General features: G+C 39.0%; 1 protein-coding gene across 1 annotated transcript in view; it reads left to right on the top strand.

The window, feature by feature from the left end:
* The window catches only part of LOC124161652 (extensin-like), a 270,417-nt gene extending 243,314 nt beyond the window's left edge, over positions 1 to 27,103 (top strand). The window contains exons 2-3 of the mRNA XM_046538009.1: positions 26,121 to 27,012; positions 27,062 to 27,103. Coding sequence (XP_046393965.1) covers positions 26,149 to 27,012; positions 27,062 to 27,103 — 906 coding nt within the window. The 5' untranslated portion in view covers positions 26,121 to 26,148. The remainder of the gene's footprint in view (positions 1 to 26,120; positions 27,013 to 27,061) is intronic.
* Positions 27,104 to 27,537: the final 434 nt, after the last annotated feature.

The following is a 27,537-nucleotide window of genomic DNA, read 5'->3' as shown; positions in this document are numbered from 1 at the left end:
AATGTCTTAAATAAAGTCATATCTCAATCAATCAAACGTGTGAGCATCGGTACTCTGTGGTCCATAGGCTTGGACCATTGGAAATAATGGATCAAGGCAGAACAGCAATCTTCGAGATCTGGTGCTGGAGGAGGTCGCTGAAAATGAAATGGACGTATAGGATGATAAAAGAGGAAGTATTTAGAATGACAGTAGGATAAAGGTCACTATGAATCACCGTACGCCAAAGAAGAGCACGGTGGATTGGCCACAGCATTTCGTGGGTAACATAAAGGAAAAAAATAGATGGATAAGTCCCTACAGCCAGACCAAGGGACAGGTACCCAGGGAAAATCAAGAAGGATACGGGTAATATGAGCCAGATGAGGTAAAATAACTGGAATGGGATTGCTGAAAATGCTGAAAGGCTGCAGCATACTTTCATTAGAATTGCAGCAATATGATGGGTTTGATGTCTTTTAATCCCACTCAAAGCTCTCTGAATCATCGCATTTGGTCATCATTAGGAATTTAGAAAATACTTCCTTCAAGTCACCGAGGGAAATGATGGAAATTAAGGTAGGCCATCGTCGCTCCGCGGTATTTTATACCGAGGCATGCAGAATGATTCCTGTTTCGTTTCATTTTTGGCCTTTCTCCCGTGTTTTCGTGTCCATTCATCAGTTACCTCTTCCTTATCCCTCACTCCGTCTTTTGTCCACCTTTTCAGCCCTCCCCCTATTATCCTCTTCAATCCGTTGGTGCCATTTTTTTTCAACATCCTCTGATACGCCCGCGCAGAGAACTCGTCCTCACTTCTTAATGGATTCCAACCCATTTCAGTTCACGGCGATCGATGTAAAGGGTTAGGAAGCTTCCATTTTCTCTCGCTTGCTCGACTTTCCTCATATTTTTTCAGTCATTCATATCGCTCACATTCGCTTGCAGTATCGGGTCCCATTCCTTTTCTTTCATTCATCTTCTTGCTCTCCATCAAGGTTTATTTCGAATATTTCTCTGCAGCAGGAGTAAAGCTAGATCTACGTACTAACCTGCAGGCCGCCTTAACAAGCATGTATTTGGGCAAACGTTTGCAAAATGAAAGAAAAGAAGGTGCGCGTGAGGGTGGTTTGACTACTGAGATCTATCAAGTAATTGTATTACTTCTTGTTCCGGAGAAAACAAATCCCCATATCTATCCGTTTGGTATAAAAATCTACCGTCTTTTATCGTTTCTGTTGAACCTGAAAACATTGAGCGATTCTGTTATAATTTCTTCCGTGTCGCTCTGAAAGATATCTGTTCCTAATTTCGCAAACAATCAAAGCTTAGCACGAAGCCTGCATCTCTGTAAAAGCCCCCTGTTTAATTCATGTTAGAGCTGCATAACTGTCTTTTTTTGCTCGTAGCAGTTAATCACCAATATATTTTATTCAGTATATGGATTAATTATTTTTCCACTGGATCCCTAAGACTCAACGCATATTCTATTTGCAGCCTGACGAGGGCGAATTGGCACCATTTTCTTCAATTTTCATCCGTAAATCTTCCCACTTGGCGAATAGCTCTTTCAGAGCTCCGTCACAATTATTTCTTTTACGTTTTCCTCATGTTACGTTTGTATTATCGTAACTCTAAAAACATAAACTGCCACAGTTGCCTTTACGTAATCGCAATCCACAACATTACTTAGGGGTATTTGGAATTTCTACACAAGAAATGTACTTCCATTCAAGGGCGGACCAATGATCTTAAATGGGGGGGCAAGGCAAGCTCAAGGGGGGAGCAAGCCGTGGTCTAGGTGGGGGGGCAAGCCAAGTTGTGACATTTTAGCACGGAAAAGGTGAATGAAACCAACATTTTAAGAAAATTATAACAGCGCTTTATTAGTTAATGAGATTATTTCCTTGGGAAACTTTTTTATTTTAGTTACATATCTTATACTAATACATATCATTTTCCGTGGGTTTAAAGAAAATTTGTTGAACACTTTCGTTTCAATTCAGTGCTGATTTTGCGATTTTTGCTTCTAATGGGGGAACCTGCCCCCCCTGCCCCTCGCTGGGATCGCCCATGCTTCCATTCATTTAATGTGATTTTGTTCCAGTCCCCACTCGTGGCTCCACGTTGCATCATATTTTTGTGCTATAAATATTTCCGTGCACTTCATCCTTCATCTGCCAACGTAAATCATTCAGATTTTGACCTTTTTTATTCTGAGGGTGTTTATTTTATTCCAGAGCATTTGCATGATTTATTTGTACATGGAAGTCCTTAAATATCAGCTACTATCTTCCATCACTTCTTTCAATGTCCCCTGAGTGCAAGTTTGCAATGAAAAACGCGTATACAATTGTGTAAAATACAATTTTAGTGTATTACCAAGGATTACTGGCAACCGTAATATAGTAATCCTCAATCATTGTTTCCATATTTATTGTGTTTACAGTTGGGATAATATGTTAGGCATTTAATTTATAGTATGAAAAAGCTGCTAATCCATCCATGAATTTTGGCGCTAAAATAAATTCAATGAAATAGGTTCACAAATAATTTCAGAATCAAATGTCATAACAAAAGTACATAAGTTATTAATAATAATATAGCAATGTAAATTAAAGAATATTAATACTAGTAACAATATTCTTTCAATTCAGGATCGGAAGTTAAAGTTATTTTACTGTAATATATTTTCGTGATAGCAACTAAATATTATCCGATAGATATTCATTTGTGACTCGTAAAAATAAGATAAGATTTATAAGGACTGCAGACCCATCACTTTTGGGGAGTAATTCCATATCCAGCCCCGTGGTACATTTTGCCCTTTTGTTTGTGGAAATACATCCGAAATATCACACGCCCTTTGCTCCATCGCTCTTAATTGCAATACCATTCCATCCATGGCATAATTGTCACTCAGGGTTTGCTTTTCTTTATTAATTTCCTACCACTACCCGTACTAGCATGAGTGCGCTAGGATAATGAAATGGGATAGCATACTGTCCGTTTTGGCAACGGGGTGATATGGTAATGTGGCGAGGATCCAGGGAGGAGGGCGGAATTCAGAGTCACCGTTTATTAAGGTGTGCTACGTGGGGAATGTTCGAGAGCTGACGTCTGTGGAATTCTCATTTCGGGGCCCTCCCCTCACCTCAGTGAATATCGTCGTCTCCCGCCTCAAAAGATTCAATGCATTCGCTCAATAGGATAATATTAGTTTTTCTTTGGTGGCTAGAAGGTTAGCTCGGTGTGATTAAAATGACTGAGCCGCACCTTGAAATGTTCAGACTATGAGGATATGAAGGACGATATCTTTTTATTGTTTCTTTTGTCGAATGCCTCAGAAAAATCGGTGACTCACCAATCACAGATTTCCTGGTACTCTGTACGTAATCCTTGTCTTCAAGTATGTGGAGACATCGTATTGTTGTGAAACTTAATAATGGGTCTTTTCACGACAGTATTTTTTAATTCCAATTTGTTGCACAAACTAAATTTTTGTTATTTATTGAGTTTCTCGGCAAAGTTAAAGGTCTTTTAATTATAATTTTTGGAGATAAATATTGTTGAGCTTAAGTACACGATTAATAAAATAACACGAAAACGCGGAGAATCTATCAATTACAGATAACTTGGTAGGTGGACATGGCTAAATATATTCCATTAAAAGTTACTGAATGAATTTTAAGATCAAGCATGACATTTTGTCCATCTAATTCACACAGCATCTGAAACGACTGGGGATAGCGAAAGCTAAATGTTTAAAAGAAAATCTTTAAAACTCAGGTTGTAAAATACTTTGAAATGATTTAACAAACAAATATGAAGCTGTTATCTACGTAGACGTGAGCATATATTCAATGTATCGTATTTCGTCATAAGCAAGAAGAAATTATGACGAAAATTTGATTTTTTTAAATTATGAGAATCAGTTGTTGGAGTATTTGTGAGCGAAGTCCATGAAATATGTTTTGGCATTAAAATTCATGGATGGGCAGGAAATTTATTATCAGCTAAACTGGTAAAATCCTTAAGGCTGATTCTTGTTCCGTGAATTATCACATGTAATTCTTAGAGCTATGCTTTGAACAATATTTGTGGAGTACTTTAAGTAGGTATTTCCTCAAATTATTTATGTTCATTCATTTTTGAAGTGTTCTTAAAACTATTTTCATGTGTAACTACCTCATTTTACAAGTTTAGGTACAAGGCATATAGCATTCATCGTGTTGATACATATACACTACGTCTCCAGAGCGAGTTGATTACGTCAATCGTTGTCGAGAGCACAAAGCTCTTGCATTTTTTACGCCGGAGTGAGTGAGTCGAGCGCAGGCGCGAGGGCACGTTTCCTGGTCTTATTTTTGCACGTACCTACCTACCTGCTCCCATCTGAAATAAGGATACTCTGCTCCGAGACTTCGAATGCCCCAGCCGAGGAATCGTAATGAGGAAATTAATGAACTAACTTAAGTTCAGCTTTCGGATCGCGTGAACTTCCTCAGGATGGAAATGGAATTACTCCAACTCCGCCTTATGGTTTCAGCGGCACGTGTCCTCGGAGACAGAGGGAGAATGCGACGGGATGCAAGGGAAATGCGTATCATACACGCCCATCGCCTTCAGTCACGAGCTGCATTAGTCTGCAAGAATGCAAGCGGCTCAGGAGCCCATTGTGATAACAGCCGACGGGAGGAAGTCACTGTAGGATAACGTTGATTCTGCACATTCAATTGTAAAGCATTTAGTTTATTTCCTCAATACACTGGGGTTTCTTAATTTTAAGGTGGTAAAAAATTTTCAAAATAACAGTTGTGAACATTTTACTGAAATTTTATACTTTTTTATACACAATATAACTTAATTCTATATTCTACAAGTATAACTGATCATCCTTTCCCTTCTTCAAAATCCTATTTGCTCTGCATCTAAGTAACAAGTTTCTCAATCCTCACTGTTTATTTTCAGACTGCGGATACAGTTTAAATTAAATCCTGTAATTTATACATTATGAAGTTCGTTTCACGAAATTAACATTCACTCATTTCATCATCACAACGTAAGCTTTCGGTAAAATGAACCCCCATGACATTCATGTATTCGCGTTGACCTAAAGGTATTGAAATACAATGATCTAGCTATTAGGGAATGCTATTAGGAATGTTGTAGGTATAGTAATAAATAAGTGTAACATCGTGGTTTCTATGCATATAAAGTTATAGTAAATGTGCTGTGTGAGGGTATTTGCTGTGTTATATGAATATTCAGGGTAAAACATATGATATTCGTTTTTTTTTTACCACAAATTCTCCATGAAATCAGGCAAAAATGGTAACGGATAAATTCTTAAACATTTTATCTCTGATGCTAAGGAGTCGGTACAGGGTTGTGAAACATAATATAAAGTAAATATGCGAATTGAAACGTAATGAAGTGGAATTCATCGTTAAGATTTTGATGAAAAAATGGCAATGATCCTACTGATGGGGCCCCGACATTCTAGAAGTCATTATCATCATAGTTAAATTCCAATTTGTTGGAAATTAGTTAGAAAATATGCATGAGTGGATGAGTCTTTCCACATCGTAATGGTAAAAGCAGACAGTATGAGACCTTTCACAAGATTGATTCACAAATGAAAAAGGGTTAACTGCATGCTATGTATTATACTGCAAATGTTGTGTTGGTAGTCACGATATGAGGGCGAGACTGCATTCAGAGGGGAAGTCGTTTTATCGGATCGCCCAGTGGGGAAGGCGTGGGAGTTGGAACCATTGAAACGGGGGGACCGAACGTGATGGAACCGGGAACGGAAAAAGTCAGCATTCTCTCCCCAAACCACGAAATCCATCCATCCAAACCCCCCCCCCCTCCACCCTTATCTCTTCCCTCCTGAATTTTTCCCTCCGTATCCGGCGCTTCCCCTCTCTCCTCATTAGCGGAACTCACTTATTACTAGATCCAGCATTCGAAATCACGAACGAATGGCGGTGAACAGAAAGAAGACAAAGGCGGCCCTCAAACTCTCTCTCGAGGCTTCGACAATTATAATTAATGACCCCGTCCCGCATGAATAATTAAGACTGGGGACGGCGATGCGTGTTCCTTCAATTAGTGCTTCTTTCTACCAGTCCGTGGCAAGGTATTCTCACGTCGTATTATTTCCCAGCTTAACCGACCCTCGGCCATTCTTTTTCACCCTTCGATATCCTTTCTTTCTCTTCTCGCTATCTTCCCCTCCAGTCTACCTCAATCCGTATTCTTAGTCTCCTTCAGAGAAGCATATTCCTTCCCCCTCTTCTGGAGGCACAGAGCCGTTGTACACGCAACTGTGGGGTCGCGTGATTTTTCTGGGGTGGTTATTAAGGTTAAGCAAGGTGCGTGAGAGATATGAAGTGATTTGGAGATAGGAAGTGGCGCCACCTTCGGAGAGGTTTTAATCAGTGGTGGATACACTGGAAAATTTCCCCCTCCAAAATGCAAGAGGAAATGATTTTTGCCGAGGTTAGTAATTTTTACAGCTTAAAACCTTGCGTCATCGTATTGGCTGCATCCCCTTGGCATTCATGCCTGGCTGCGTTCCGGTAAAAATACAAGAGTTGAACGTGTCAGCTTAGAGTCATGGAAGAGCAAATTTTTGGGGTAGAAGGTTGAAATCAATCGGCATCTACGTAAGGGTCTCTGAATTCCTTATACTTACCTTTGCCACAATAGCGGACAAATTCATACCCCAATAGTTTTTAAATATTGAAATTTCAAAAAATATTTATGAGCAGGCCGATATATTAACCAATAATCAGTGATTTTTTTAACGTTCATTACTTGGGTTTTAATTTTATTGCTACCGTTATCTACCAGTCAACTATCATCAGGAATATACCCAATTTTCACCTGTATAGCTGATAATGGCCTTAATAATCCGAATTTTTAAAAACTATCTCTCAGGCAAAAAGTTAGAGAAGAATTGTTGAGACGTATTGAAATGCATGTGTTAATATTTTTCTGCAAAGAACGGTTTTTACTATTTTCAATCAATAAATGACTAAGCTCACTGAGAAAGCTTTCAGCTCTTAACGTATGTTACTCCACGTGTATTGTGAACTCAATAGAAGTCCTCCTCTGCCCGAAACCTTACGTCTGCATTCTTATATGTTATTAATGAAGGCGATCAAATAGCAAGGAGAGGTGCCTTGCTCATTCACTCAATCCCGTGCAGCGAAGAGGGCGCTGGGAACTCCTCTCAGTGTGCTCGACTTGCAATTGGTGACGTGCAGAATGCACGAATTCTCACAATTGGGTCTGAAGACTCAAGAATAAAGGCCCCTTCACCTAAATTCTCCTCTACTTTTTATCTGCATGATTTTTTGTTTTGCTACGAATTTTTCGCGCTCAGCACTCAAATCATTTATTCAAAGGTTTCTTTAGCTTTTAGTGAGTAAAAGGGTACAAGTCCCTTCGCATCACGCTCCCTTTTCCACCGTACATTTTTTCTTAAAATCAAGTGAGTGCATACGTATAGAAATGTTTTGGTGCGATTATCATTGCTCAAATGATGAAAAGTTATGACTGCATTGAAAACTCATCTTCGAGTGATGTCCATCTTTATTATTCTCCAGCGATTTCCACGCTTAAAACCATGCAAGGTGGCGTAGTCCAACCACTAGTTGTTAAACTAAGTAGTTGTTAAACCGTTAAGTATGCGGACTTGAGGACCTCGTTAGGGAACTGTGAAATGATAGCTTTGGACATCTCATAGCTACATGCTAAATATTATTAGTAGAAATGTGTTATAGATAACCTTGATAATTAGCATAAATGATATTCTCTCGTGATAGAACCGTAATATTTGAAAAAAAACCTTATTTTAATTTTACTGCACTCATGATTATTTTTGAAATTAAAAATATTGTCTGTTTAAATTTCCTAAAATATCATATATCATAGACTGATGCCATGACTGATAACACGTTTAATGCCAGGAAAAACACTTGGGACTTCTAAGACTTCTTGCGTCATAAAAATTTATGTTCAACTCGATCAAAGATCATTCGATTCTATTAGGAGTTTTAGCATCCAGCTTTTGGGTATTTTCGATGTTGTAATAGTACTCCCTACGCATAGCACCTAGTGATTTATTTTTTAAACAAACTTTACTTTGTTTATATCGTAAACCATCATCAGTAATCAATAAGAAATTATCAATATTTGTTGTGCAGAATGAACTGTTAACAAGTATTAGCAATTTTTTGGTGACTCTAGAATTTTTATCAGGCCACCAAACGCTCGATTTTTTCATTGCATTTGGGAATACGTACGTTGACGTATTTTAAACTGCTCATGGTATTAGGAAAGTGTTTTTAAAATACTACATTTTTTTCGTTCCCGAAATTGTTTGACGTGAATGCCATCAGTTGGAAAATAATTTTGGGCATACTGCAATTCTTCATACCCACAGTGTTTAGGGATACATTGGGTAAAAAAAATACACGGTAACGGGATTTAAAATTCCATCGAAAAATTCCTCGTGCCGCAAATGAAAAATTCCAGAAAAAAGAGCTCACTTTTTTCCCAGCCCAAAAGCACGCCATTCTTCTGGTTTTATTTTATAATTGAAACAAACGAGTTAGCAACGTAGGACGTGAATCAATCTGCGAATGAATATGACCTCATACTCGAATAAAATTTTTGATTGATGGGCTTCGATTTAATTACCTCATGCAGATTAATTGAAAAGGGTAAAAATAAATAAAATCGCTGACCCTGCCCGCTGTATTTTAACAATTTCCAGCTTTCACAACAAATTTGATGACTGTTGACATGCACTTGCAATTAGAGCTTTTTGTGAGTTGGAATGTTCTTTTAGCTACTCGATTAGTCAAATCATGATCAATTCATTAATGTTTCTGCATGGGGTTCCCCCCACAATGTTTCCATCTCCTACTTTCGCCCGGAAAAATAATTTGACATGTTGGCTCTGAGCATTCCTCCGAAATAACTTGGTTGACAAATGATCCTCGTCATAGGTCTGCCATTCATTCGTAGGCTGGACAGCGGTGCTCTCTCTACCCTTGTGTCCACGGCTCATCCTCCACCAATTCGCCCTCCCATCCCCCTACAACCAACGTCACAGCACCCCAACCACCTCGAATATCCTCCCCCTACAATGCATCAGACAATATGTAAGGCATAATTCTGGTGAGGGCAGAATACCTTAAGAAACTTTGTAATATTTTTATCAACAATGTTCTCTACTTTTTTCGTGTTAAGATTAAATCTAAGTTCGTACTTTTTCCATGCACTGCGATTAATGTTTTTATATACAGGAAGTAAAATAACAACGGCATGTATTATCATACAGATATAATATCATATTTATTCATAATTTGTACGTGATATTATCAATTGTAGTTAGAGAGGGCCCCAGGGAAATATGAATACATTTGCTTCGGAATACTTTTGCTAGAGATTTTCAGATAACTCTCGATTGTCTGCGCCTCTACATACTCAACCTTTAAAGTTTACGAATATGTAGTTTTCCAAATAATCTATTCGGGTTTGATTTAAATACTTTTTTTGTGTGATGAAACAGGTAAAATCAACACTGACAACATTTTAAGAAATTCTTGATTTTATTTTTGCTACTCCAATTCATTTCCCCAAAATTTGCGGGATATAATGTTATATTGCAAAATTTTTTCCTACTAAGTTTTTAAGATTTTATTTTACACATTAACCTTCCATTTTTACAGCTTTGTCATATGAAATCACAAACTTACTCATTTAACTCCATTTTACATTTGTTATTTTTGTACTTCAGTCTCGAAATATTTGCATAAAATTATGCCTTTTTATGCTAAATTAGTCCTCTACAGGCAATGAATCTTTAAAGGAGGATTTTTTTAAAAAAGTAAATAAAATGGTAGAATTTAATCATGTGAATTTTCAACTCTAAGATATTTTTCGCGCTCTGAAAAACTATATTTTTATTTTTTTCTCGTAAATTACAAATCTTGAAGAATGATATTTTTCCTCGTACTTTTTTAATGCATTGATAAACCGCAGTCACAAATATGGTAGTATTTTTCCTTCTCCTTCGTTTTTCTTGTCTTTTTATTAACAGAAGGCCTTCAGGCAGTTTTTAAAGCATATATGAAATGCGGAAATCTGGTCCGACAATTGACAGCAAATCGGTATACAAATATTTTGTATACGAAGAAAGAAGTGTCAATGTTTGAAAAATTGCAATGAGGGAAGGTTATGGAAACTTAATGAAAAATATCCTCTGAAAGCCACACTTTTAATGTTTGATATGGATTAAATGGTCTAAAGGATGATCCAATAAAATTATTGAAAGCTGTTTTTAGCAAATGGCATTTTCATTCCGACCCATTTTAATTGCAAAAAAGATGAAAGCAGTGGGTTTAATATTGGTTTTTGAAGAGCTTTTGATTTGATTTGTGAGTGGAACTATTAATTTAATAGGCCACTAGTTTTTCTCAGCATATAATAAAATGATGTTAATAAACACCGTGCAGATCTTTTGTATTTGCTCTTAACCTTTCGTCAGGCGCAATATTGGAATTTCTGAGTTCAGGCGCAATGTGCCTGATAGGCACAGATATGGAAAAACATCATGAACTCTTAGCATGGCTGAGTGGTACACCTTTAAAGTTTAAATCACCACTATTAATGTAAACGGACACGTAAATGATTTTTTTTAATCGTTTTATTCAACCTGGTCCTGGTGAGGCCACAATCCGGCCCCCTCTTCCCCGGGGCCAGGGATCTTTTACAGAATATTCAGTTCAAGTATCAGCAAAACAATAGCGCTTAATATATGTCCTTATTCTGCGCGCAGGCCGATAGAAATTGTCATGTTCTTGTGCTGATTTAGCCAAGACAGGAGGCAGGTTATAACATAACACCCTCTTTCCCCAACACCTACGGGCAGAACTGGTTGCCTCCAGTAGAATATCCATCAGAGCATATAGCAATGAAATTAATAGAAATAAATAAATATATAGTTAAACGAGTTTATAAGATAAATGAATATGTTGAATAAATAAATTTAGAAACCTGAAATTATAGCATGGATGTAAATCATGATAAAATTTTAAAAATTACACAGCAGATAAAACTCATTCTTCTCAATAGTAAAAGTTGAATTTAAAACAGTGTAAAAAATTTAAGTAAACTTAAAAGAGTGCATGCATGTGACATTAAAAAAAAGTCTTAGTAAAAATTATAAAGAACATCTTGATTGCATAATTTAGCCTCAAATAAAGAACAGCAATAAAAATAGATAAAATAGTATTTAAAATATGATCATTAAACCAAATTAGAGCTCGGATAAAAAGGAACAAAATGGATTAGAGACGAGATTTCTGACACTATAAAACGTATTTAAACACCCTACTCCTGGTAAAGTTCAGCCTTATATCAACGGGCAAGTGATGATGTCTTATTTGCTATGTATATGCCGTCATACGGCCCCGGACCAATCCAACAAGGTTTAATTTAATGTCCTCTCTAGGCTATTAACCATTATTAAATGCAATTTATTTTAGCATGTGAATTCTATGAAATCAGTTTTTTTTCTATCTGTGAATGCTATGAAATCAGTTTTTTTATTTTTCTATCTTGTTTTTCTAATAATGCTTTTATTTTGCTCTATTTTGCCACTATTTTGCTATTTATGATGAATAATACGCCACTGATCTGTCGGTATAAATGCGAAAAATAAAAGGTTGCATAGAGTGTGTCAAAACAGAAATCTACTATAAGCGCATAGGGTCAATGCTGCCTAGTGGAACGGAGAAATTAAAAAAAAAAGACTCGCCCTGTGCCTTTCAGACCCATTGCGCCCAATGGAAGGTTAATACCTGAGTGTTTCAAGTGGTTCCATCAAGTCATTACTGCCATTACATGTACACTTACTTCCAAATAATTTTTATTTCTTGTTGGATTGTGAATGTGCCACTTAAAAAATTGTGGGAAATCATTTTGTAAACTGCGTAACGTTGTTTTAACTAATGTGTATTTTATGATTTTTCATTGAGTTACTTTGAATAAAATTTGTTTTCGTTGAATCTAGGTGGTCATAAAATGAGATAAATTTCATGCCATCATGAGTTTAGCTTGATTCCATCCACTGACTTTCGATTTTAGGCTTCCTTTTTAAGAAAATTCAAGTTCCTTTCATATATAAGTAATGAGTATGGTATTAAAATTTGGTCAAATTTGGTTCTAAGCTTGTCTAACATAAACATGTACCGTAATGAGTGAAAAGTATTTTTAACAGCAGTATTTTCTCTAAATGAAATGAAGTTTGAGAAAAAGATGTTTCGTAGTGAATAAGAAATACTATTTATAAAAAATGAACATAATATCGCTCGTATTTATGCTCTCTAATTTATCCTCATGTCTCTAACTATTACAGCAAGAAAGCACAATTATTTTGCTCTAGGGAAATATATATATTTTTAAGTACTACCTTCAAACGGTTCGTTAGCTGGAAATTGTGGAGAAAGATATTCCGTTCTATAAATGGACGACTGGTTGTGAAAATATTTCTTCTAAAGGATCAATTCGCTTTCAATTTTCGCGGAAGGGTTCTTTTGGTATGTTTTTAATTCATTTTTAGTTCAGCGTTCATCATTATCTGTCCCGTTATTTGTGCATAATAAACGAATATTTTCCTCCAAAATGAACCTGTTTTCCTCCCAAAACTTCGCGTCTCGTGGAGACGATCGTTCCCCACTCTCCTCCCGTCCATTGTTGGGTAAATTAAACGGCGACAAGTGCCCCAGAAGAGTTCCGCACGGATTGCTCTGAATATCGCGTCGAGCTGAAGGGACGATTGCTCTTCCACAACAATTAATTAGCCTCGCTGCTGCCGGCGAATGAAAAACCAGAGCTCCATTTCCACGGAGCTCTTAGCGGTCCAAAACGAAGTATTCACATATAGTAAGCATCCGAACGAAAGATCCTCCATGAACTTGCTTTCTCGCCATTTTTTTGTTCATTTCCTGAACTTTTTTTTAATTCATCCCTCCGCTGATTTGACTCATGAAAATCCACTTCCAAAAAAGATAACTGTGAAGAATATCTCTCTCCTACTCTTTGCTGTAACCTGTTCTTTTCATGTGCTAACCAGGTGGCTCATTCATTGGCCCTTTAGTATAGAACGAGTGTCATTGAACATCGTTCTCAGGATGTCATACCATTTTAAGCCCTTACCATCGAATTGATTGCCTATAAAAAATTTGGTGGCATAGAATATTCCATTTTTAAATTAATTCCTATTTTTTGTTTGCTTAATGAGGTGCCTCATCTGGGCATAGTCTTTATTTATGGAAAGATATTTCATCTCAAATTTAATTAGGAAAAATATTGCGTTGAAAAGAGAAATTATTTCAAAAGTTGATTTTTTGTAGTTCATGAGAATATGGATATCAGATTAATAGTTTATATTATATACGATATCGTGAAAATGGTTGTACACGTGTTTTTATCAACGATATCTGCTCCTGAATAACTTAACGTGCATTTTAGGTAATTCACCAATTCACCAAATTCACGTACCACACCAGTAGCACAGGAAATTTATTTTTTTAAACAAATATTTAAGTCTGATTACGCGTCAACTTTACTTTTGAGCTACCAAGTTTTGTTTAAGGCAAACTTTGTTTCATTTTTTGCTCTATTCGAGCATAAATTACTTCTTGTTTTATAATTTCTTCAGGTAAGCTATGCGTATATGAATGTAAAATCTAATCTTACTTCTTATATAAATCTTTTATGAGACATAGATAAAGAAATAACTTATTTACGGGACAGCAGAAAGATATTTAGGAATAGTATTGGCGAGAAAAGACTCGTTGAAAAGGTTTGTGCTTCATTCAAAATACAGAGCCCCCGATGTTGCATGGTAACTTTTAATGTGAAAATGAGCAGTGCGAAGCGAGAATAGCAATCAGTAAGTACATTTCCATTAACGTCCTCTTTTACCTCTTTGATCTTATTTGTCCCTGCAGTAACCTCGTTGCCGTAGAATAAAAAGCCATCTCCGTTGACATAGTGTTCTTAGCAATCCAAAACGGAGTATTTGTGTATAGTAAGCATCTGAACGAAACAATTTCCGTGAAACCGCTTTCTCGCGAATGCTTTTAAAATTTCTTGAACTTTGTTTCATTTGCCTCTCGTTGATTTAGTTCATGGTAATCCACTTTCCAAAAAGGTATCCGTTTCGTCGCATGGGAAATATATGATACTGTCATAATTTATCACGACTTCAGGAATTGGCTGAAGAGTTTTGCTACTTTTTAGTATTTTTGCTTAATTTAGAATTGAAATATTTAAATTTCTTAAATGCCAGATTTCTTGTAATTTACAAAGCTCACGCATTTACCAACGCTGATATTGGCAACAAATCATTCTCTTGGACGCAAAGCACTTAACTGTCATATTTTTATTTCTTTCTTGAATATTTATTATGCATAGTTCTATGTTCTTAGCCGGATTTCCTGGTTAGACGAGTCGACGATGTTGCAAATGTCATGCTCATACTTTTCAAAATCAGGAGAAGTAGTTAGCATTCCGTTGTAAGCAATTTTATCATGAATAAAATGTGAGAACTTCAAGTCGCCATTTGTTAGTGTACGCCAAGTGTACCATGGGAAATATTTTTTTAATCCTCAATATATTTTCTATGCTTCATATTTAGCCTCTACCCTACAATGAAAGGCATCCATGGATTAAAGTGCGCAATTTTAATTAATCAATGATTACAAGTTTTATGATCAACAATTTAAGGAAATTTATTGTTTTGTTCTGTTAATTTCTATCAGTGATTATCATACTGAAGGTACAAGTGATGAATCAATTTACTCAAATCAAGCTTTGCTGCGAATTTCATTAATGGCTGAATAATTTCTTTGAATGTACACCCTTTAGAAACTGATTTCAAAGAGCTCACCTTTCATTTGGAAATATTTCAGAGTAGATTTTTTATGTAGGAAAATCTACCCTGGCGTCATGAGGTTCACCCATTTCCAACTGTTAATTTCCGTGCGAGGCTCACCAAGGATATGAGAGTAGTTAAGACTGTGTGGGTATTGAGTTGAATTCGCATTCACCCAGCCATTCCTTTGCTTCATGCGTCGCCAGCATGCTCCGGAATTTTTCTTTAATTAAAACTGCACCCCATGCCACAGACTCCCCTCTCAATGATTCCCGTTGAGCGAAAACCCTTGTACAAGATTCCACTTGGAATTCCACGTTGAATTCTAGGGGGATGCAATGGCTCCAGACACGGCAGGCGAGGGAGAGGGGGGGGGAAGTAGTCTTCGTGCTGCAACTGTGTTCGCTATGAAAGGTGGTCACCACGGCGACGCGGGCATACGCAACGCAGGGGGATCTTGATGGGGATTTGCAGGCGCCATTGTACGCAATGAGTGTCGGCGTCGACGAGTAATTGCTCTCTGTGAGTGCCCCTTTTTGTGACGTACGTACGCTGCTCTATTGCCTTTTATGCGGCTCGAAAGGGGATGATTTGCGTTGCATGGGACGTTGCGAGTGACGACTTGGATAGCAGTCGTCCTGACAGAATCTCGAGCAATGTACATTCCCGTCGAACAGGTTATTGAGAACCAGGGGCTTATTTCTCAGACATGCCACCCTGCTGGCAATTTATCCTGCAAAGGAAATAATATCAGTTTTTGTCTGACAAACTGCCTTACGAATTTCTCGTCCCAAGAAACATTGATTGATGATAAATTGAAGGAGTACTGTTATCAAAATCTTTGGTAATAAAAGGAAATTGGATAAATGGTAAAAAATACAAATTATGAATCATTTTTATTCATAAGAATGATATTTTCGTATGAAATATCTATGAATAAGTTTTTAGTAAACCATTTTAACAACGATTAATTATAAGAACGACGAACTAAAAAGATTTCGGGAATAATTTTCAATATTCAATTCCATTCAATCATCGGCTCATGTTTACAAGAATGTGAATGTACCAACAGTTGGATGTGCTTCTCCACGGGTGTGAGGACTCTTGCTCACAAAATTGATGAAAAATATTATGATATGAAACATAGACAGGTGTGCTTTCCATTAAATAATATTTCTCCTGTCGTTTGGGAATAATTCTACGCTGGAAGCGGGAGTAAGGATTTTTTTGCTGTAAAAATTCGATGACATATTAGATGTAAGTGCCAAAGTATTTTGCAGACCTCATCATGTGTATTGGTGTATCATGAGTCGAATTCAATCATTTATTAATTTTAAAGAAAAATCTAAAAAATTATGACTTTAAAAATGTCATCACTTTGTTCATCATAGCTCTTTATGTGCATGGGTCGTGCTATTTTTTCATTTTTCTTTAAATTATCTTGCAACTACTGGCTTGAAAAATATTATATTTATCCAAAAAGTTCATCACTATTCTCCCTTTTCATGCAATTTTATTACATTGCATCGAATCATCTTTATGTCGGTGATGTGCATTAATAGGGTAATAAGATTGATAAGTTTGCAATTGAATCTTTTACTAAGGAATTAATTTTTCAGTTACAAAATGGTGAAATCCGAGAAATCTTTTTGAAAATACTTTTGGCTAAGCGCTCGAAGATACATCACCCATGAAAAGTGCCAATAGCGCGAGAATCACCGGTAGGTTTTTATATAAATTAATTTTACTTTTTATAATTGAAGATTTTCAAGGATGTTTTTATTTCCATTGTGGTTGTTCCGTTGCTTTTAAAATTTCTTTTGAATCATTTGAAGAAAAATTCATAAGTGTACCCATGACCGAATAAAGAGTCTTATTACTGAAAATCGGCAAATAGCTTGTGGCCTTGGTCGGTAGGGAAACGGTGGAAAATTGGGGGAGGTGTACAACTGTGCTTGAATATGTGCTAATGTATCAAGAGACTTAGTGTTAGGGTTGGAAACGTGCAGCTGAAATGGGTCGATAGTTTTGTGATGACGTGTGCTGTGAAGAAGGGAAGGAAATGGATTGTTGGCGACAGAGTAATGAGATCAGTTTGAGTGAGGGTGAGATTCTCTTGAAGCATGATTTTTACTCCTGGGAAGGTGGGAGTGGAGAGGCGAGGAAGTTGAGTGGCAGACGAATCATAATTGTGAGAGAGACTGGTTGGGGGAAGAATATTCGGGTACAAGTTTGGGGTGAGTACTGCGCGAGAGAGGTGGGGGTAGAGAAGTAAAGATACTTAAGATAAACCTATCCGTGGGATAACATATTTAGGTGGTTGACGCATTGCAAGGGTTTAAAATGCTCTACCCTGGTAACATTGGTGTCGGAAATGCCAAAAAGTGTCTATTTCTTATTAAAAAGAATTAGTAAACTAGTTCTCTTCGGTTTTTTGTGAGATAGAGAGTGTGAGTGTTGCATTAGTCCCAATCTGGAAAAAATTACAAAATTTCCTTTTCTTTGCTACAGCAAAATTATAGAACGACTGGTATCAGACCACTGAATTTGATCACCCATTATGAATAAAATGTATTTAATGTGATCATTATGAGTCAAATAAAGCATAAAAAACGAGAGACATTTAGAAGCTTCAGTTCAAAATATTTTCAAAAAGTAGAGGGGAAGGGGAAATAATCACGCTAGTGGAAAAATATTAAAAATATAAGTATGATTTTTGATGAGAAAAAATACTATGGAGAACTATTAAATCTATTACTTATATAACTAAGGTATTTTTTGCTGCTCAAACCAAGGCTTATAGAAAAAATAGAGAACTTTGAAATATAAAAAAAACTGTGCGTATGGTAAATAAATTGAACCGACTGGAGACTTAAGCTCTAAAGTGCATTAAACTGTCTCGCCATTATTTTTTTTATAAACTATTAATATTTGAAACGTAATAATGGGGTAAACCTTACTGGCAAAGCCAGCAGAAAAATTATGATTTTAATTTTACTGCTCAAAAACTTGCTTGCCACTTTGCATCTCTCCAATTGCATATTAGGACACTCAAACCTCAAAGCAAGTGTTTTTGGCCTCACAAACCACTCCCCGTCATTTTTTTTCAATCTTGCAGATCCATTCGATTTTTGCTCACAACCTCATCGTGCCTTTTTCTCATTTGATCTCCCCAGCTTAGCCGTGGTCATCCCATAGCTCATTTTTCTCTTGGTAAGCCCTCTGATACCGTTCTATAATATATAATTACCTCCTCTTGTCCACGCTTGACATGCCCACCTAAGTCCTCTGCTTTTGATTTATGCTATATTATCTTGGTCCGTCTATAGCTCCTTTAGCTCGTTGTTCGTAGGGATTCTCCTCAATCTCTCCATGGATACATCTTCAAATTTTATTTTCGAAAGCTAATAGTATTTTAGCCCATTTTGATATTCCCCATATTTCTGGCTAATACAAGACAACTGGTTATATAGTCCTTACAAGGCTACTTGGTCTTATAGTCCAGTAAACCAGTTTTTTTCTATGAAATATTTTATATTCTTAATTAATGAAAAATATTATCAATTCTCTTACATCAAGATGCTTAGAAAACTAGCTTTGGTTAACGATAGTATTATGAAAAATTTTATGGTATTGCATCAATTTATTTTAAGATACTGCTAGTTTCGACGCAGCTCGAAACTAGTAGTATCTTAATATTATTTGATTTTATTCGCCATTACGTTCACCTTGCTAAGTAATGATCATATTTTGAGGCTTTCCTCTCGGTACTGCGCGTGAAATTGAAAACTTCCATCATCGTCTAGTGCTGGCTTGGTAAATTATGGAGGGACTGCCCGCTCAAGTGTGTGGTTTAGGGCGTGAATTGACAATCGGTTCGCAGAATGCATATCAGAGTCAGGGGAAGCACGGCCCGATGAATGGGCTCCGTCCTTTGTGGCGGGCCAAAATGAGTGAATTAACGACGGCGAATACTCGGAGCGAGGAAGTTAGATCGGGGCCTGCGGTGAAGGCGCGCTGTGATAAAGGACGACGCGGAGACTGAAGAGAGAGAGAGGAAGCACAACGTGTGCTGGGGCGTGAAAAGGGACGTAAATACACAGGGACGGAGGAAAATACGAGGGCATTCGCGTGAAGAATTAAACATGTGGAGTTTTTGAAATGGTTCTGAAGGGAATTTTTAGCTCTTCGAGTAAAATATATGAGAATAAGGAAAGGAAAATACTATGGATGACTTAGATGTGAATGCAAGCGCAGTGAATACCACAGAGAAAACTTTTACCTTTTACTGTTTGGTTTCCTTTCTTGTAGCTTGTACTTCTCGTTTTAAAATAACAGCATTAATTTTTCTGGTGCATCCAAAAGTTCGTCTTTAGCGCAAATTAATCCACTCTCCATCGCATAAGTGGGAATTCATGCATAATGTTGATACTTTGTATGAATATTTAATCAAATAACTGGAGCTTTATTAGCCATTAATTGCTTTTAATATTTTCTAAATTATTATTTTCTTATTTGATGTATTTTGACGACCTCTGGGGCTATTAGGACATATTTCATCGTTAGAAAATTCTCTGTTTCAATGATATAATGCTGAATGAAATTTATTTTCAATTTTTTTGTAATTAGAATTATCAAGTTACATTATAAATTTTCAAATAAGTTCAAAATTGATCTTCGGATTCATAGAGAAAAAATTTCTTTTGAAAGTACTCCAAGTTTCTTCTGAATCATGAATGAAGTAGTTCCAACATTTATTAGTTTATATAGACGCAAGATGATCAATCAGAATTAATTTAGCAAAATCATCGGCTAGTATATATGGTAATAAACCTATCACGCTATATTTAAAAACTTTGTTAAAATATACTTTTTACCTCGCGACAAATGATGAAGGAGTAGAACCCACAAGTTAATGTTCGGCGTAAGACAAGAAGCTGTTGGAAGGAATCAATCGCTTGGTAATTTTCCGCATCATTACCCCTAACCCAGCCGTTTTGAGCAATATAGCATCAGTTGTAAGGGCCTATAACCGACTCTAATTGATGATGATCCTTGATGATGGAGCTTGTGCTTTTAAATAGTCGAGTTTTACATAAATAGTACAGAATTATGATCTATTTTTGGCACATTTTTCTTGTGAGCAGTGTAATGTAACAACAGTGGGTATAGCAAATAGTGTAATCATTCTACTTGTAATTAATCATTGTTATTTATAATTTGAATAGTTTTTTTTTTTGATTTGAGTTCCATTGAAATAGGATATACCGGAGTTTATTCTAGTTTTATCCACACAAGTTAAAGTGCGGAGCCTCGGCCTCTTACGAGAAATATGGATTTCGTTGTGAGGAAGCATGTGCTTTGTCGTGGGATAAATTTGTCCATGGTACGTGCATTTAAAGGTTGATCATATACCTTGAAAAATTGGTTAATGAAACATTATAGATATATGTTTTGTAGAAAGCTAATTATTATATACATTTTACACATAATGACTCTACACATTTTTGAAAAATAAAACGAAATTTAAACTGGTTTATTTATTCTTTCGGGACAACATAATATTTAGCTTAAGTATAGCCAAAATCGGTAGAGACTCTGGCATTTTAAAAACTCATTTTTGGGCGCATTGGGGCATTGAAGTCTTCTTGAATCGTAAGCCTGGAGTAAAATATTCCATGCAGAATCATGCGTCGGTCAGCCGACGTCGATTCCGCCGACCTGACACGCAGAAGGGCAAGTACGAGAATGTCACGGACGACGGGAAAAGGGGAGTTCCACGTGCACTTCCACTTCACTACTGCTGCTATCGGAATGGAATATTTGCGAGAAAGGAAACCCCGCTACTCTTTTGTGAGCGGTGAGAGAACGTGTGGGCAGACAGTCCTCTCTCTCTCTCTCCCCCGCACACCAGTCCACCTGCCTGCGGCCATTTCATCTGTGAAAGAGCCTCCGATCCACCGCCGCTCGCCATCTCCTCGATATCGCCCGTGACGGATACCCTTTTATCGCTCTCTTCTACTCCTCCGAGGGCAGATCGATTTGGCGAGCAAGGGCGCGCGTAAAAGCCAATGCCGATATGCGTTCGCCGCCGCAGGCCTTCTTCCTCCCCGCGCACTTTAGCTTGGCGTCCGTTACGCTTTGGACATTGATTCGTCGTGGCGCGCGATTAGCTAACCGCCTCCCATACACTCCGCGTCCATTTTCTTTTTTTTTTCACCCTCTCTTTTTTTTCATTTTCATGCGAACATGTTTATTTCTGCGCCTTTACCATCCTGTGCACGTGAGTCGCGGAAACCATGAAAGCATCACGTAGGTGGCTATAATTTTATTTCACATTCCCGGCGAAATAACAGATTGTGGTAGGTAGGTTTGGGGTTACGGGTACGTCGACAGCCAAGGTCATTATCACCACGCGTAAATAAATTGCGACATAAGCATATACTATATTTTCAGTTTGGTGGGGCACTGTTGAGAATATTGATGTAAAAGTTAAACCAATCAAATTGAATTTATAAGGCCAGTTTTCTTAATGATTTCTATGACACGGCTTTGGCGGTCAGGGTCATCGCCCAGAATACATTCTAGGTTGCCCCTGACGCCTATCCTATCTCGCGTAAGCTGGTACTCGTCACACTCCGTCAGGAGGTGTCTCAAAGTCAAAGGGCAGTCGCAATAGCCACATCTCGGTGGGATCTTCTCTTCAGTGAAGAAACCAAAGATAGAGAGATCTATGAAATGATTCGTCGTGACGCGCGATTAGGTTACTACTTCCCGCATACTCCGAGTGCATTTCCTATTTGTCAGCTAATGTTTTCCCATTTTCATACGTACATGATTATTTCTGCGCCCTTACCACCCTGTCCACATGAGTCAGGGGGACGTGCTGCAACATAATCTGTCGAAAAAGTATCTATTCCTCATTATCGTTGGACCAATATGGTAGTCTAGAGGCATACCCATAATCTATCACTCTCCGGGAATTTAAAATAGAGTTATAACTACCGAAGTGATGCTGCCATGATTTTCGGGTTTTTATTATGTTGTTCGATGTTTGCGATGTCGCCGGAAATCCCGTACTTGCGACCAGAAGACGATAACGGGATTGTCGGTGGAACTGTCATCAGCAATTATCAAACAACGCTCGACATGACATAAAAAATCAAGTGGCTATTATTTGTCATGTTTTCAAGAAACGGGTAGAAAATATTTCATTCTTTTAAATGAAATTTACCACAAAATTAGTGTGTGTACCACAAAAAGTTCAGTGTGTTCCTTAAATCGATGATTGCTTCACTGCTTGAGACACTCATTTGAAAACGTGCTTAAATACAATTTAGAATATGAAAAAAGAATATTTTCATCCCTTCAGTATGATATGGCAGCGTGCATTTAATAATTAGATTGAAATTACGGTGAGGAACATTTTGTGATTGCTATTTCTAGAGGTGGGCTTATAAGGGCGCTTGGTAATCCAGTGGCAGTTGGTCGTTTCAATTTGGTAGGAAGTTTGGTTCGACTAAAATGCTACCAAATTTTCCCAGGTGTACGTGATTAAGTGCGACTGACATGGAAAAAAATAGCCGCAGCTCTAACGTAGATAGTTTCTAGAAGCGGTGATTGTTCGCCGCCGTCCGAATACATGGATTGACGACCTATTTGCAGACTCTAGCGGCCGGTAATTGGAGGAACGACCGCGTTCGGATGAGCTGTTATTGAATGCGTGCGGCGAGTATCCATTGTTTGTGCTCCCGTTCCTTCTCGCGGGGAACTATGAAAGTGTTTGTAAATCCACGCTTCTAAGTGCACTTAGACACCAGTGAGGAATTACGATCATTTCCGCTATCACCGTTATTTCATGGACATGATTTATTCTGCCCGTGCCAGCATTCTCTCGGGAGAAAAGATAATATAATCGTGTTCTACGTGGTACTCGGAAGCGGTGTATACTCACGCACAATAATGCACCAAGCGACGTTTATACTATGCGCTTAAAATGGCTAATGCTCCGTCCGTTTTGCATACTCGAATCTTCTCGAGAGGCGTTGAGCTTGTTTCTAGGCAACGGCAGACGAGGCAGTGGGGATGTGGAAGTGCGAGTACGTCCAAAGCCGCTATTCGGTGTTTTCGACAGTGAGCGCGGCAGTTTACCGCGATTCTCTAGCTCCCGCTTTTTCTTTTTTTTGCGTTCCGCTGGTTTGGTCAGTTCGTTAATATACACGTGGAGCGAAGCAACATCTCTACGATCCTCTAAGCTGACGTTTTGCAGGTGATTTGATGTGAATGCGTACCAAACGGCAGTCTTAGCATGTGATTGAGCCATCAGCGCAAGCTACGCTACGTTAGACGACTCTCATGACTTCCCTTTACATTCTTCATTTACGTTCAACTGATTGTTCGAATATATATTCTTTAATATGAGCTTTAAGTATTGAAAAAAAGAACATGCACGTGAAAAAAAAACATTTATATAGCAAGATAAACGTAAGGTTTTAATATCATATTTCAATCATGGATATATTCTTCATTGAAGAGAGAAATTGTAAATTCCAAGTTCTTTGATTCGTCTTTCATCAACTCTTATTGAGTGAAAAAATCCTTACCGAAGGATTTTTTAACCACCATTATTAATAAGCAATCCAGCTTAGTTAGTTTTGAACGTTTTTCCACTGAGATACGTTTTTTCAGGGTCATTAACGTAACCAAAGTCATTTGTAGCTTTTGAATGATTACTGCAGTTAATGAGATTGTTTTTCATAGAATAGGAAAATGGTTTCGGACTTAAAGCTCTCAAACTTTGCTCTAGAAATTCAGTATTTTAATTCAACTGCCGCATTTTCCAATGCTCGTGGAGTCAGTTTAGGTAAAATGTCTTGGTATACTATGCCTAAATGGAAATGTGGATGATATCGAGATTCCTGAAATAAATTAAAATAGCCACGAAAATAAACACTTTTACAGTAATGAAAACGGCTGGGGTAAATATTGTGTTTAGTCTTCAAACACATATCTTTGATTATTCATGCTGCGTGCTCTTTCACCTCTGAAAGCAAAGACGAACACGTTTTATTTGCCCCTCTCTCTTTCTGTTCCTCCCTCTCTCTCTCAAGGAAGTCCATTTGTGAAATCAAAAACCAACATTGAACTGAGGCCCACTATATCCTAGCGGGCACTAGCTGATGATTGTTACTGCTGCGAATTCCAAAGCCGTTGTTTATCGATTTCAAATAATTCATTGGATTCCTCCATACATGCGTGAGATACTGGAAATGTAATAATAGCCAGTATTTCTGGTAGCATCGTGATTTGTGTTGAGCATTGGAATTATATCCTTCTAATTCATTCCGTGTATATATATGTTCATTAACAGGCATGCTTATCAGATAAACTCATTAGGATCCCTCCGTATTTATACATTCCTTGGAGCAGTAGGTACGGCTTCCAAAATAAAAATAAATAATTATATTATTGGTAAGGCCTTGAAAATTTACTAAAGAGCACAAAAAGGTATTTGGTTTGGAATGGTGGCGGTAAAAGAAATTGTAATCTTGGAAAACTAATATGGCTGAAGCTTTCCCATGACAAGTGGGAAGAATGTTTCGCTGAGTAACACTTACATTAGCTTAGTGACTTTCATCTTGTCAACTTTCAGCAATTTTATACGGGAGTTCACGACCCAGGAAATGAAATATGTGATGACTGCAGCCAAAAAGTGTGTTTAGAAGTTCCTCACCCCTTGATTGACTATAAACGCAGGCTGCGTGTAACGAAGTTTTTTAGAAAGGAGCCAAATTAACTAGACTGAACTAGCCTAACGGGAATAGGTATGAATGTCCTGTATTATGAATAAAAAGAGAATCTGGAAACCACCCTGCGGTTAAACGCAAGGCCATTAAAGTCACCTGGAGAAGAAAAAATTCTTGGACATTTTCCAAAATGGAAGGGGAACCACTTAGATTTCTTAGCTAACCTATGGCCTTGCGTCTCATTGATACATTTTTAGCCAAAAAGCATGAAAGCTGTCAAGATTTCCTTTTTACTGCTTCTACTCTTTCACATTAACCTTAGGCATCATTAAAAAAGCTAATCACAGCATCAGAGTTAAAACTCGGATATCTCTTATGAAAAAAATTAGCCAGGAAAATTATTGAAAAAAGAAACCATATTCTACAATTAAAAACATTCTCATACACCGGTTTTAAAATATGAATGCGATCAATACCCTTCTTCGAAAGAATTACTTTGAATAATTTCATTCATTATAACTTAATAATGGTTGTCTGAGTATTTATATAAGGAGTTTTTATATCCTAAGGCCTCAGCTCTTTACCTTGTGGGAAAATTATGTCCATCTTGACATTATCGAAAGCAGTTGCGTAGACAGCAACTTTTTGAAACGTTTAATATGGGTAGTCTTTTTCTAAAAGCAGTGCCCTCTTAATATAGTGCCAAAAATAATATTTTTACTGAGGCAAGACATTCTGAGAATTCAACTTTAATTACACCAATTGTTTAATTGAAAAAGTTTCTCTATTATGATCTCTAGAATATTAACGCCACTTATTAACAAAGCAATTGATTTTGATGGAAAGGATGGAACTAAGGATGGACTCATGATGGAGCAAACTCATTAAGAATTTCTCTTTGGATAAGCTAAGCTAAGTTTTTTATTAGTCTCGGGAGTGCTCAACTAAAAATTTCATTAACTATCCTAATGATTACATGCGTATGTTAATCGAAAAAGTGTACAGAGTATCGTGCCAGAGGTATTCCCTTTCATATCCTTCTGTAATTTATTTTTCCTCTGCAATCAATTTTTATTCCCTGGTATAATGAAAAGAATACAATATAGCAATACAGTTTGAAATTCAGTTTCATTTTAACATCATTATCTTTTCTTAAAATCTTCAGTCCAACCATCTCTTCGTTATTTCTTTCATCACCATGAAGAGTAGAAATTCATAATTAAGAAAAGAATTTTTTAAATTGTAAATTATTAAAAATAAAATTACATTCAACATTATCAAAATAAGTTTATCATACATGAAAGTGATTTTTATCGATTAATTCAACATGAACTATGTATATACATGTAGCACAATTTAACTTGGCATATGTAAAAAGAAAGAATTTTCATTAGTGTCCTGATGGATTCTTGCACCGTTTTCCTCCACAGATGTCCTGACAGTGGGCTGGCGGGCAGGATGACGCCACCGGAGGCCGAGTACACGCGGAGGGCGGCACAGTCATCCCTGCCCCACCATCTGCACCCCATACCAGTGGGGCGGCCGCCGCCCCCCGCCGAGTACGCCTCCGGTTCCAGCTCCCTCCACCTCCATCACCACCATCCGCTGCACCACCCGTCGGCACCTCCACCCCCGCCTGCCCCCGCGCCCACATCCAACCCCTCGCCCCGGGCGACCTCGCCACTGCCCTCCCAGCAGCAGGGCAGCTCCAAGGGCAACAACGGAGACCCGTACATGAGGAGGGACCTCGGCTACCACCACCACTACAGGCTCACGCCGCCCTACGTCCACCACCAACACCAACACCAGTCGGCGGGCCAACACCACGGCGGGCACCACCACCTACACCACCCCATTTCCCACCACCCGCTCCACGCCAACCCGTCCCCCCACCACTCGGCCGCCTCGTACGGTCGGGTGCTGCCGTCGAGGCCTCTCAGCGGCCACCACACCCTGCCGCACCACCCGCACCACGCCCCCTCGGCGCCCTCCCCCACCCCTTCGCCCTCCTCCCCCTCGGGACACCATACCCTGCACCACCCCATTCCCCAGCACCACCACCCGCCCCCTCCCCCGCTCCACTTCCAGACGCACCACACCGTCCCACATCACCCCTTCGCCACCCTTCACCACCACCCGCCCCCACCACATCTCCACGCCCCGCACCACGTGGTGGGTCGCCTGGAGGACCTCCCTCAAGTCCCTACCCGCCTTCTGCCCTCCCATCACCACGCCATCCTCGCCGCCTCCTCCCGGTACGACCCCCCAGGGTCCTCCGGGCCTCCTCCGCCCCCTGCCCCCACGCCGCCTCCTCCGCCCCCGGCCCCACCCCCGACGCCCCCACCCGCCCCCGCGCCACCGCCCTCCCCAGCCCCCACGGGCGCCGGTCCTCCGCCCCCCGGCTACCACCTGAGCCGGCCCTCGAACCGACACTGCCCCGAGGCCCCTCTGCTCGCCTCCTCTTCGTCCGCTTCGGCCGCCTCCTCCACCTCCTCCAACTCCTCCTCCTCGTCCTCCTCCTCGCTGTGCAACGCCATGGCCCTCGGCGGCCCCCTCTCCTCCCCCGCCGCCGCCGCGGCCGCCTCCACCTGCTGCTCGTGCGGCTGCGGCGTGTGCCTCGCCGCGTGCTGCTCCGTCAGAGACTTCGACGCGCGGGCGTCTGCGCCGCCGCCGCCGCCCGCGCCGTCCGGCGGCGCGTCGCGCAGGACGCCGCCGACGCGCCTGCCGTCGACGCCGCCCCCGCGCCTCCTGCCCCCCTCGTCGTCCTCCTCGGTGTCGTCGGGGGCGTCGACCGCCTCCACTGCCCCCGACGACTACGTGGCCCGCCTCTCGGCCACGCCGCCCCCG

Source organism: Ischnura elegans, chromosome 1, assembly GCF_921293095.1.
Source record: "Ischnura elegans chromosome 1, ioIscEleg1.1, whole genome shotgun sequence".
Classification (NCBI taxonomy): domain Eukaryota; kingdom Metazoa; phylum Arthropoda; class Insecta; order Odonata; family Coenagrionidae; genus Ischnura; species Ischnura elegans.
The sequence above is the reverse complement of the archived record's forward strand: the minus strand, read 5'-3'. Positions and strand labels throughout refer to the sequence as shown.